The 11,733-nt window shown below is 42.7% G+C and overlaps 1 protein-coding gene across 1 annotated transcript in view; it reads right to left on the bottom strand.

The window, feature by feature from the left end:
- The window catches only part of FKBP9 (FK506 binding protein 9), a 49,182-nt gene that overhangs the window by 17,268 nt on the left and 20,181 nt on the right, over positions 1-11,733 (bottom strand). Inside the window, exon 6 of the mRNA XM_003788565.3 lies at positions 6,093-6,238. Within this exon, the coding sequence (XP_003788613.1) occupies positions 6,093-6,238 (146 nt within the window). The remainder of the gene's footprint in view (positions 1-6,092; positions 6,239-11,733) is intronic.

The raw sequence follows: 11,733 nt of genomic DNA, 5'->3' as shown, positions 1-11,733 counted from the left end.
TAGTCCCAGCTCCTTGGGAGGCTGAGGCAAGAGAATCGCTTAAGCCCAGGAGTTTGAGGTTGCTGTGAGCTGTGATGCCACAGCACTCTACCAAGGATGATATAGTGAGACTCTGTCTTAAAAACAAAAAATGATTAATTTTATAGTATGTGAACTACACCTCAATAAAAAATGAAATTTAAAAAGATTTCTCCAAGATACATATCCAAAAGAATTGAAAGCAGAAATCTGAACACCCATGCTTACAGCAGCATTATTCACAAGAGGAAAAAAATGGAAAGAGGCCCAGGGCTCATCACCAGATGAAGTGATAAACAAAACAGAATATATACCTACAATGAAATATCCATTCAGCCTTAGAAAGGAAATTTATTAGCCAATAAAAGGAATGAAATTTTGCTACGTGTTAAATGTGGATGGACCTCGAATCATAGAGACAGAAAGCAGAATGGTGGTTGCCAGAGGCTGAACAGAGGGGTTATTGTGTAATGGGTTCAGAGTTCACGCTGAGGATGTTGAAAGAGTTTTGTGAATAGATGGGAGTGATGGTTACACAACACTGTGAATCCATTTAATGCCAATGAACTATACACTTAAAATGTTTATTAAAATAGTAAAGATAAAAAAAATAGTAAAGATGTCTGTACTACCACATTCATAGAGTAAAAAAGAAAATCATACGATCATCTCAAAAAAAAAAAAATCCCCTTGGAGCATTAGAAATAATGTTAACACCTGGCCCCCACTCTGAGATTCAGAAGCAGCTTGTGTACAGCAGTGGTCTTGGACTTAGCCAGGTATCCGAATGCTCTGGGGTGCCTGGTGAAAATACAAAGGGCCAGGCCTCCTGTCACCCACACTGCTGGGTTCTGTGATCTGGAAGCATTCCAGAGGATTCTCATCTGTGATATGCACCAATATTTGAGAACTCTTGGACTAGACTGAAGCCAGGCATTAGTATTTTTAAAAAAGTTTTCCAGAGCTTTCTCCCAGCCAACAAAGTTTAAGGACCACTCTGTCAAATGGTCTATCCGTGAGCAGGTGACCTTTGTTTCTCCTGTCTACCTACACAGACACCAAGTAGGTCAGTGCAAATATTAAAATCTCCCCTCCAAGGTGCATGCAGGAACGGGGCCTTCTCCATGGCAAAAAGGAATACACCTCAGACAACCCACGTCCTGGGACTTGAAGTCAGCTTGTCAAGCACTCTGCTGCAAACTCAGCTCCTCAGGCCCCAGCCATTCCAGGCACAAGCATTCCACCCAGTCAAGTGACTATTCAGTACCAGGCACGTAAGTCAGCTCCTAGGGAGTTAACATCAGTCTGCAAAGTACCCAGTTTCCTCTGCGGCACAAATGCATGTCTCTTGAGGGCATCAACAAGACATAGCTCTGTGTGGGAAGGAAGGAAGTTTGTCTTTTTCTCTGCTGAATCTCCAGTACCTAGAGCAGGGCTTGGTCATAAAAACACTCAACAAATCTTTCATGAAGGGCAGATGGAGTTGCTGGGCCTACAAAAACAGAGACCCTACCTGCCTCGGGGACTCAAACTCCACCTGTCTATCTTTCTCTAACTTCCACAAAGTTATCTATAGATTAAGTGCAGAAATGGGTGCTGACCAAGCAACAGATGAAAACAAGCCACCATGTCCCAACACCAGCTTCCTCTCTGAATAAACCCTTAACCAATGCAGAAGTGGTCATCAGTCTTCCCCAGTGTGCCGCCTCAAGAAAAGACACAATGACAAAAACAAAGGCAGCCAGCAGGCTCGCCTAGGAAACGCAGCTCCTGTGGGGGAGGGGTTGAGAGCTCTCAGAATTCTGGTTTGAGTTCTCAATTCCCCATATATGGGTATCAACGAGTTGCTGTTGACAGAAATTCAATTCTTTCTGTCTGCCTAGGCCACAAGCAGGTCAGAAAGCCCCGGGTAATTAGGACATTGCTATGAACTGAAAAAAATAAATAAATAAATAGGACACTGCTATGAACCAAAAAATGAATGAATGAATGAACAAAAGCCCTGAGTCCAATTCTGGCTTCATCACTGATTAGCTACTGTGGCCTTGAACAAATGACCTTAGACTCTCTGGGCCTGGTTATCTTACCTAAACCATGAGGATAATAATATCTCAGATGATTGTTTCCAGGTTTGACTGAGTTCATGTGCAAGAAGTCCCAGACACACAGTGGGTAAAATATAAGTTATTTTCTTCACTTTCCTCTCTTTCCTAAAAGAGTGATCCAAAGGGAATTTGGAAGTTGGGTAATAGCAAACGAGTGAGGAAGCAATGCTTACACAAACTTATAGACTGGATCCATTCCCCACTTAAGGGCTGTAAACACACCCAAGCATCCGAATTTCAGGGCCAACCCCACAGAACAAAGCAGACAGCAAAGGTCCACAACTTTTCTCAGAAAGCCTACCCCTTCCCCTCCACCAAGCCTGCAGGGACAAACAGCTGCAACAAAACAGAATGGGGACAGAGGCTGAGCGCCCCACAGAGAGCCAGCCAATTCATTCCTTCCACAAATATTTGCTGAACACTTACTATGTCCTGGGCTCTGGGGTATGTGGTAAGGAAGCCACAAGCTAGGCAGATTCTGCATCCTGATGCCCTTCTGTGTCAATTCCTCGGGCTTAGCATTAGATTCCATGCAACTCCCACAAAGAGGCCATGGTTGCCGCTCAGGAGAAAACAGAGGCAGACCCAGTATGACAGCACTTGGGTTTTACTCCTCAGGGCACCCTCCCCCATAGCAACATGTGATTCAGGATGAAGTAGTTCATGCCCAGAAAATTTATGAGCTTTCCACAGCCTTACATAATTCTTTGCAGAGCTCTATCTCATATTTGATAGAAAGCCAAAAAGAAAAAAATAACCAAATGTTTTCCATTAATACATTTTTTTTAAGAGAAAGAAATGATTAGTCCCTCATGTCAGACTGAAACAGAATAGTTGTAAAGTACAGGGTGGACATAACTTCCTGTACAATTTACCATGTTAAATGATCTTCAATTGCAGACGAACTTTATGTCCACCCTGTATTTACCTATTTCTGTATGTATTTGCTTGAAAGTAGAAATTTACATGGTAAAAGCAACAGAACATCCATTGAGACACTGAACAAGCAGGACGTGAAGCAAGGCCTGCTGAATGTATCTCAAGCTGGGATCTGTTGTGGCTTAATAAATCAGAAATTTAAGTCAGGGGGAAAAAATGTTTCTCCATGGTACACTCTAGTTTCTAACCCACTTGATATTTCTTAGCTCCTCTGGGATGAATCCTACTGGGAAAAATCTCAAGGTCTATGTATCAGTAGAATTCAGAACAAGGTTAACAAAATGAATCTGTACAACCAGCAAGGCCAGCCAGAATTCCATCAGCAAAAGAACACAGAAGCAAAAGAAATACTGCACCAGCTATTCCTAAGCAAGTTAGCAAAAAATAGTATGAGAAAAAATATGTAACAGAGAAAGAAAATCTAGTTTGGAATACTACGCAGCCATTAAAAATATCTAGTGGTCAAAGTTAATTCACTATTTCTCCCCTACTGCAGTGAATCCTGTTATGAAAAAAGAAAGGCTTGGTAAGGTGGCTCATGCCTATAAGCCTCACACTCTGGAAGGCCAAGGCAGGAGAAGCCTTTACCTCAGCAGTTCAAGAACAGCCAGAGCAAGAGCAAGAGCACATCTCTGCTAAAAACAGAAAAATTACCCAGACATTGTGGCAGGCACCTGTAGTCCCAGATACTTGGGATTCTGAGGCAGGAGGATCACTTGAACCCAGGAGTTAGAGGTTGCTATTGAGCTGGGCTGACAACATGGCACTCTAGCCTGGGCAACAGAGTGAGACTGTCTCAAAAAAAAATAAAAATAAAAATAAATAAATATATATATATGTATATATATACACACACATATGTATCCATTGACGTAAAAAGTTGTTCACAACAAATTGGGTGAAGAGAGAAATTGCGAAGTAACATGTACAGCTGGTCCCATTTTTGTCATTATTAGTATAGGTGGACAAATATTTTTTAACCTATTCATATACTCAAAAGAATAGAAGGCTATTCACTTCATGGCTATATTAGTTTCCTAATGCTGCTATATCAAATTACCACAAACTTGTAAGTTTAAAACGATGCAAATTGATTCTCTTAATTCCTGAAGTCAGAGGCTTCAAGGAAGAATGTGTCGTACCTTTTCTGGCTTTTTTTTTAAACAGAGTCTCACTTTGTCACTCTCAGTAGAGTACCATAGAGTACCATGACATCACAGCTCACAGCAACCTCAAACTCTTGGGCTCAAGTGATCCTCTTGACTCAGCCTCCCAAGTAGGTGGGGCTACAGGTACCTGCCACAACGCTGTGCTATTTTTAGAGATGGGTCTCACTCTTGCTCAGGCTGGTCTCAAACTCCTGAGTTCAAGCAATCCACCCCCTCCACCTCCCAGAGAGCTAGGATTACAGGTGTGAGCCATTGTGCCTGGCCTACCTTTTCTGGCTTCTAAAAGCCACCCCTCACTCCATGATGGTGGTGGCCTTTCCTCCATCTTTCAAGCCAACAGCTTAACACTTTCCCCCAACTGACCTCCTGCAATGACCTCCTGCTTCCCTCTCTTAAAGACCTTTTTAAGTACTTGAAGGCCACCTGGATAATCTAGGATACTACCCTAGATTATCTAGGACACTACCCTACCTATGTCAAGACTCTTTAAGTTAATCACATGCATTAAGTCCCTTTTAACAAGGTAACACATGCACAGGTTCTAGGGATTAGGACATGGACATCTTTGGGGGCCAATATTTTGTCTACCACATTAACATTAACAATGTTTATTTCTCAGTGATGAGATTACAGTAGATTTTTGTTATGTATATTTCTTTTTCTATAGCCAACATGTATTACAGTACAACCTCTGTAATTGATGATCCAAGGAACCAAGGTCAACACAGGGAGGTGGTCAACATAAGGAACTAGGCCTACTATACTGATACGTACATGTGGTACATGTCTAGTCTGTGAAAATTAATTAGGTCAACTTAAGGAAGTGGTTAATATGGGGAGGTGGTCACTATGGAGGTTCTACTGTATTTGTGTACTTTTAAAAGGAAGTTTGCTATTAGGCTAACAAAATTGTCCTGAAACTTGATTAAGGTGATGGTTGCACAACTCACTGAATTTACTAAAAATCACTGAATTGTATTCATGGACAAGTGAATTCAGTTCAGGAGTTTGAGACCAGCCTGAGAAAGAGCGAGATCCAGTCTCTACCAAAAAGCGAAAACATTAGCCAGGCATGGTAGCGGGTGCCTAAGGTCTCAACTACCTCAGGAAGCTGAGGCAGGAGGATTGCTAGAGCCCAGAAGTTTGAGACGGCTGTGAGCTATGATGCAACTTGTACTCTATCCAGGGCGATGGAGTGAGACTCCATCTCCAAAAATTTAAAAAAAAATTTTTTTTTCAAAAGGAAAATCCGTAGGGGATTAAGGAGAAATAATAGATTAAGTTAGAAACAAATTCTATCTGGGGGTCAGGAGCAGTGGCTCACATCTATAATCCTAGCACCCCGGGAGGCCAAGGTGGGTGGATTGCTTGAGCTCATGAGTTTGAGACCATCCTGAGCGAAAGTGAGACCCCGTCTCTACTAAAAATAGAAAAATTCAGTCAAAAGGATTGCTTGAGCCCAGGTTGGAGGTTGCTGTGAGCCATGATACCGCGGCACTCTACCCAGGGTGACAAGCTTGAGACTGTCTCAAAAAAGAAAAAAACCAAATTCTATCTGGGCATACTAGTCTTAAACTGGACTTTGGCTTCAATGTTTTAGGTCTCAAGAAGCCCTCCCCAATCAGGCCACATGGTGCATGCCTGTGGTGCCAGGTGCTGGAGAGCCTGAGGTGGGAGGATCACAAAGCCAGGAGTTTGAGGCTGTAGTGTGCAATGACAGGGCCTGTGCCTCCAGCCTGGGTGACACAGTGAGTCCCTGCCACTAAATCAAAGAAAAACATAAAAACAGAAAAGGAGAAGCAGCCCTGTTCCGAGTTGTGTGGAGAAGCCGCAGCTGGAGAGGCAGGTGGACGGCGCTCACCTCTTCCTTCCTCCCCATAGCCCAGGTGAGGGGGGACCACAATCCTTCGCTTCTCTCCGATGCAAACGCCAAGTAAACCTTCATCCATTCCAGGAATCACGTAGCCCTGCCCGATGTAGGTGTCAAAGGTACGGTTCCGAGAGTAGCTAGAAGAGAAGGAAGGTCATCAGGAGGGACACCACGGCAGCTGTATAAATTAGCCAGGACCATGACGCAAGGGACACAGAGGCCTTCAGACCTGGAACAGGATAAACCAGGCACGACACACACCGCCCTGGAATGGAGAGAAGATCCCCACACAGCGTGTGGGCAGCCAACTCCACAGACAAGCTGTCCAACCCTCTGGTTTGGTCAGGTTATGAATGCAGTGTGGGTTACCAGAAGCACCAGAGAGAGAAATGGAGCTAATGTAAACTGGACCGCATCTCATGTAGCCTTATCAGAAATTAAGAATGTATCACAAGGACAATGTCTCAGGAACATAAAGAGAAGATATCTGTGTATGTAGGAGATGAATATTCTGACTGCCAGAAAAGTAGCATATAAGCTGAGGGCAATTTAATTCTCCAGTCTCTACCACAGTCCACAAGAAATACCCCTACTGTAACCCCTACTCACCAAGCTACCCCCATGAATACTTGGGTTCCCAACTGTCAATGGCAGGAGGCCCCAATATTCTGCTCAGTGGAGAGATCCAGCCTCTGTATAAATTCCCAATGGAGTGTAATTGCTACGCATTTCCTTTGCTATGCAAGAGGAATCAATTCCCCAAAGCCTGATGATTCCAGAATAACATAATTAAACATCATAGGCCAAGTCTACAACCAAGCGCAGGCTACAGGGACCGACCTCTGTTACTCACACAACCTGGTACAAATGAGGCAAAAGTCTATGCTGAAAGGCCAGTTAGCTCTGACATCACTTTGCCAGCCACGGTCAGGGGACAACTGGTCAGAGAAGATGGTGAGGCCAACTGGGGTCAGGGAGATGAAAAGGCAGAGGTGTGGGGCATGACCTTCTCTATACCCTCAGAGCCAAGGGCATAAAGAAATAATAGTAAGAGATGATTCTCCTCACCCAGGAAGGGTGAGATTATCTATAAAACTCCCAGGGGGAAAGTGTGAAGATGTGCTCCTTTCCACCCATCAAGGACAGCAGTCCCAAACCACCTCCCCTCACACAGCCACCGCTGGAAGGAGAGCACTACAGGGAGGGAGCAGAAGGACATTGCCCAGCTCTGTGCCTCCTCCAGCCAGGGCAGGCCCTCACCTTGCTCAGGTTCCTACCGCTGAGGCAGGTACAGCCCACTGCTAGACATCCAGGGAAGAGGAAGAAACCCGCAAAGTGGGGTCCTAATAAAGAGCCACTAAGTGGTGGGAGAGAGGGCAGGTGTCTCACGGGGGAAAGAGCTGCCAGTTACACAGACAGCAAAGGCTCCACAGGAACAGGGGAGACTGAAGGCTGTGGGAGCTACATGAGGAAAAAGCACTGGGTGGGCAGAAAGGGCCAGCAGAGGGCTAGAAGGATCCTCAGAAGATACCGGATGAGCAGGGAGGGCTTGAGTAGCTGTAAATGTTCAAAACAAGTAGATGAGGCCGCGTACAATGGCTCACACCTGTAATCCTAACACGCTGGGAGGCCAAGATGGGTGGATCGCCTGAGCTCATGAGTTCAAGACCAGCCTGAGCCAGAGTGAGACCTCGTGTCTAAAAATATAGCTGAGTGTTGTGGCAGGCTTACAGTCCCAGTTACTTGGGAGGCTGAGGAGAGAGAATTGCTTGAGCCTAAGATAAGGTGATCAGATTTTAACATTGGTAAAGGGGGGGGGGGGCAGGCGGTAATGTGGCTATTGACTGAGCTGTTTATGGTTAGGGACCCTCTAGAGAGGGGGGGCTACTTGTTTGTTCCAGACAGTTTGGCTCCTTCTGAGCCAATGGTCCTTGCCTAGAAGCGAGGGAGGGAACCAGTATCCTTCTGAGACCGATTCCACCTGGGTGACCTTGCCCAGGAGGGAAGTAGGGAGTTTAGCCTTTTCATTTCCCTTCCCATTCTCCCGCCCTTCCCTAGCTTGTTGTGCATTCTTTCCAAAAATTGAGACTTTTTTAAAATGCCACAGGATGCTGGACAAACTAAAAAATTGGGACGTCTAGTCACCTTAGCCTAAGAGTTTGAGGTTGCTGTGAGCTGTGATGCCACAACTCTGTCTCAAAAAAAAGAAAGTAGATGGCAAACCAATCTATTCCCCAACGAAAAAGTAGAACTGTTAATGCTCCTCTACACAAATGTATAAGACTTTAAAATAATTCCTGTCCAAATCTCAGTGGGGTGCATGTGATACAAGGGAGCCAACAAAGTAACTCCAAAATTCACTGGGAAAAAGATATAACTAAGAATGCTGTTTTATAAGTGCAGTATACAGCAGCTGTCCCTCTTGTAAAAAATTAAAATGGGTCAGGCAAAGGGGCTCACATCAATAATCCCAGCATTTTGGGAGGCCGAGGTGGGAGAACTGCTTGAGTCCAAGTTGAGTTAAAGACCAACCTGGATATCATAGCAAGACACTGTTTCTACAAAGAAAAAGAAAAATCAGCCAGGCATAGCAGCATGCACCTGTAGATCCAGCTACTGAGGAGGCTGAGCAGGCAAGATCACTTGAGAAGTCTGAGGTTGCAGTGAACTATGATCACACCACTGCATTTCAACCTGGGCAGCGAGTGGAGTGAGACCCTGTCTCCATTAAAAAAAAAAAAAAACTGGCAGCACCTGTGGCTCAAAGGAGTAGGGCACCAGCCCTATATGCCAGAGGTGGCAGGTTCAAACCCAGCCCTGGCCAAAAACTGTTAAAAAAAAAAAAAAAATTTAAATATTTCAATGTATATTTATGGAAAACCTGTGAAGTTAATAACACTGATTTTCTATGAAAAGAGGAACTGGGACAAGACTAGAAAGGAAATTTATCATTATACTCCTTTTTATATTTCCAAGATTTTGTGTCATGTCAATGTATCACTTAGTAGAGAAAAACTGTATTTAAAAAATAAAAAGAATACACTTCACTATACAAACTAAAAAGCTAATAACAGTTAATAATAGTTAAAAGCACGATGCTGACCCAGGAAAGGATATAGATCATAGAAAAGGGTAAAAATTCTAGACAAAGACCCAAGATTTAGTTTACAACAAAAGTCACATTTTAGATCAGTGAGGAAAAGATAGTTATTTAATGAAGGATGTTAGAAAAAAAATAGCTAACCACCTAGAAAAGAATAAAAGTTAGATCCTTCCTGTTAGATTGATACCACAGTAAATTCCAGGTAGATTAAAGCTTTAAATACGAAGGCACTAATGAGCATGGAAGGAGACTGTGGAAGGTTGTTAATACTGGTTACCTTGGGGTGGTATGAATGGATGGGGCTAATGGGGAATCATTACCTTTATCATTACACATCTTTGCATAAATTCAGTGATACAATAAAAACACATAACTTTTGAAAATAAAAAAAGATTTTTTTTTGAGACAGAGTCTTGCTCAGTTACCCTGGGGTTGAGGGCCATGGTATTACACCTCACAGCTCAAACTCTTGGGCTCAAGTGATCCTCTTGCCTCAGCCTCCCAATTAGCTGGGACTACAAGTGCCAACCACAACTCCCACCTATTTTTTTAAAAGATGCAGTCTCACTCTTGCTCAGGCTGGTTTCGAACTCCTGAGCTCAATCAATCCACCTGCCTCCCAGTGCTAGGATTCCAGGCAAGAGCTATCACGCCCAACCCTGAAAATAAAAATTCTAATCAAGAATATTTTAAAGGATAAAAAAATAAAACCACTAAAGGGCTTGAAGAAAAAAGGCAAATATTTTATATACTCTAGGAAGTGGACAAGCTTCGTAGCAAGTCACCAAAGACAAGACCCATAAAGAGGAATTCCAATGCATTTAACATGAAAAGTTTACATTTAAAGGTCAAAAATTAAACTAACCAAAATTAAAATGCAAGTAAACAGAAGGAAATACTTTTAACAATGTACTATCATAAAAGAATTAGTATCTTTAAAATATAGTATAGAAAGGGACAAATGCCAGTACTCCCAATAGAAAAACAGGCAAACGGAGGTGGTGCCCCTAGCTCAGTGGGTTGGGTGCTGGGCACATACACCCAGGCTTGCAGGTTCAAACCCAGCCCGGGCCAGCTAAACAACAATGACAACTACAGCAAAAAAATAACCAGGCATTGTGGCGGGCACCTGTAGTACCAGCTACTTGGGAGGCTGAGGCAAGAGAATCGCTTAAGCCCAAGGTTGTTGTGAGCTGTGACACCATGGCACTCTACCGAGAGCGACATAGTGAGACTCCATCTAAAAAAAAAAAAAAAAACAGGCAAAGGACCTTAACAGGTAATTCTTTGATTTCTTTGTTTTTTGCTGGGGGGGGGGGACTGGTTTAGTCAGAGTCTCACTCTCTTGCCTCAGTCTAGAGTGCCCTAGCAGCAGACTAATCCACAGAAACCACAAACCCCTGGGTTCAAGCAATCCTCCTGCCTCAGCCTCCAAAGTAGTTGGGACTATAGGCACCTGCCACAATATCAACTAATTTTTCTATTTTTAGTAGAAATGGGTCTTGATCTTTCTCAAGCTGATCTTGACCTCCTGATTTCAACCAATCCTCCTACCTTGACCTCCCAAGAGCGCTACGAAGACAGGCATGAGCCCCCACACCTAGCCTGAACAGGTAATTCATAAAAGGAAATATCCAAATAAAACATTGGAAGTGATTTCAACCTCAATAGCAGTTGAAGAAATTCAATTAAAACCACAGGTGCCATTTTCTTCCTATAAGTTAGCAAAGATTATTTTTCAGTGACACCCAATGTTACCAAATTTGTAGGGAATGGACACTCTTAAACTGTGATGGGAAGTATGAGGGCAATTTGATAGTATATATCACAAATGGTAAATATACACATAACCTCTAACCCAGAGATTCTTCCAGAAATTTACCCAAAGGACAAAATTAATCATATATTTTATGATTTAGCTACTAAATTAGTTGCTGCAGCCCTAATTAAAATGTCAAAAGATAAGATGCAACATAAATGACAAACAGGATCCGATTACCTAAATTAGACAAATCTATACGATCAAACTCATGAGCTATTAGGACGGGCCAGATGCCACTGTACCAAAATGAAAGGAGGTTTGAAACCTAGAAAACTGTGCTTCCATTAAGTGAATAGAAATCTGTTGTGCAGAGTAAAATGATCCTTCAATTAGAAACATAATTCCAAGGAATAAAGTATAAACTAAGCTGGAACAGAACAAGTAATTACCACACAGGGACTGAAAGATTTTTTCTTTTTTTTTCTTTTTTTTTTTTGGTAATAGAGAAAGATAAAAACTCAAATGTTCACCAGGAGGGAAGTGGTTATATATAAGGTATAGTCACCAGTAGGACACTAGGTAGACATAAAAAAATAGATGATTTCTCTTTAGGCATTAACACAGAAAAATCCCAAAGTAACAAAAAGTAAAGAACAGTCCATATAGTATGCTATATACTATGCATTCTCCTGCCATATATTATAAAAAGGAGAAAATAAGATAGTATTTGCATTTGCATATATCTGCATTTTTTTTTTTTTTTTTTT

This window comes from Otolemur garnettii, unplaced genomic scaffold (assembly GCF_000181295.1).
Source record: "Otolemur garnettii isolate 467f Iridium unplaced genomic scaffold, OtoGar3 scaffold00028, whole genome shotgun sequence".
NCBI classification, from domain to species: domain Eukaryota; kingdom Metazoa; phylum Chordata; class Mammalia; order Primates; family Galagidae; genus Otolemur; species Otolemur garnettii.
The sequence above is the reverse complement of the archived record's forward strand: the minus strand, read 5'-3'. Positions and strand labels throughout refer to the sequence as shown.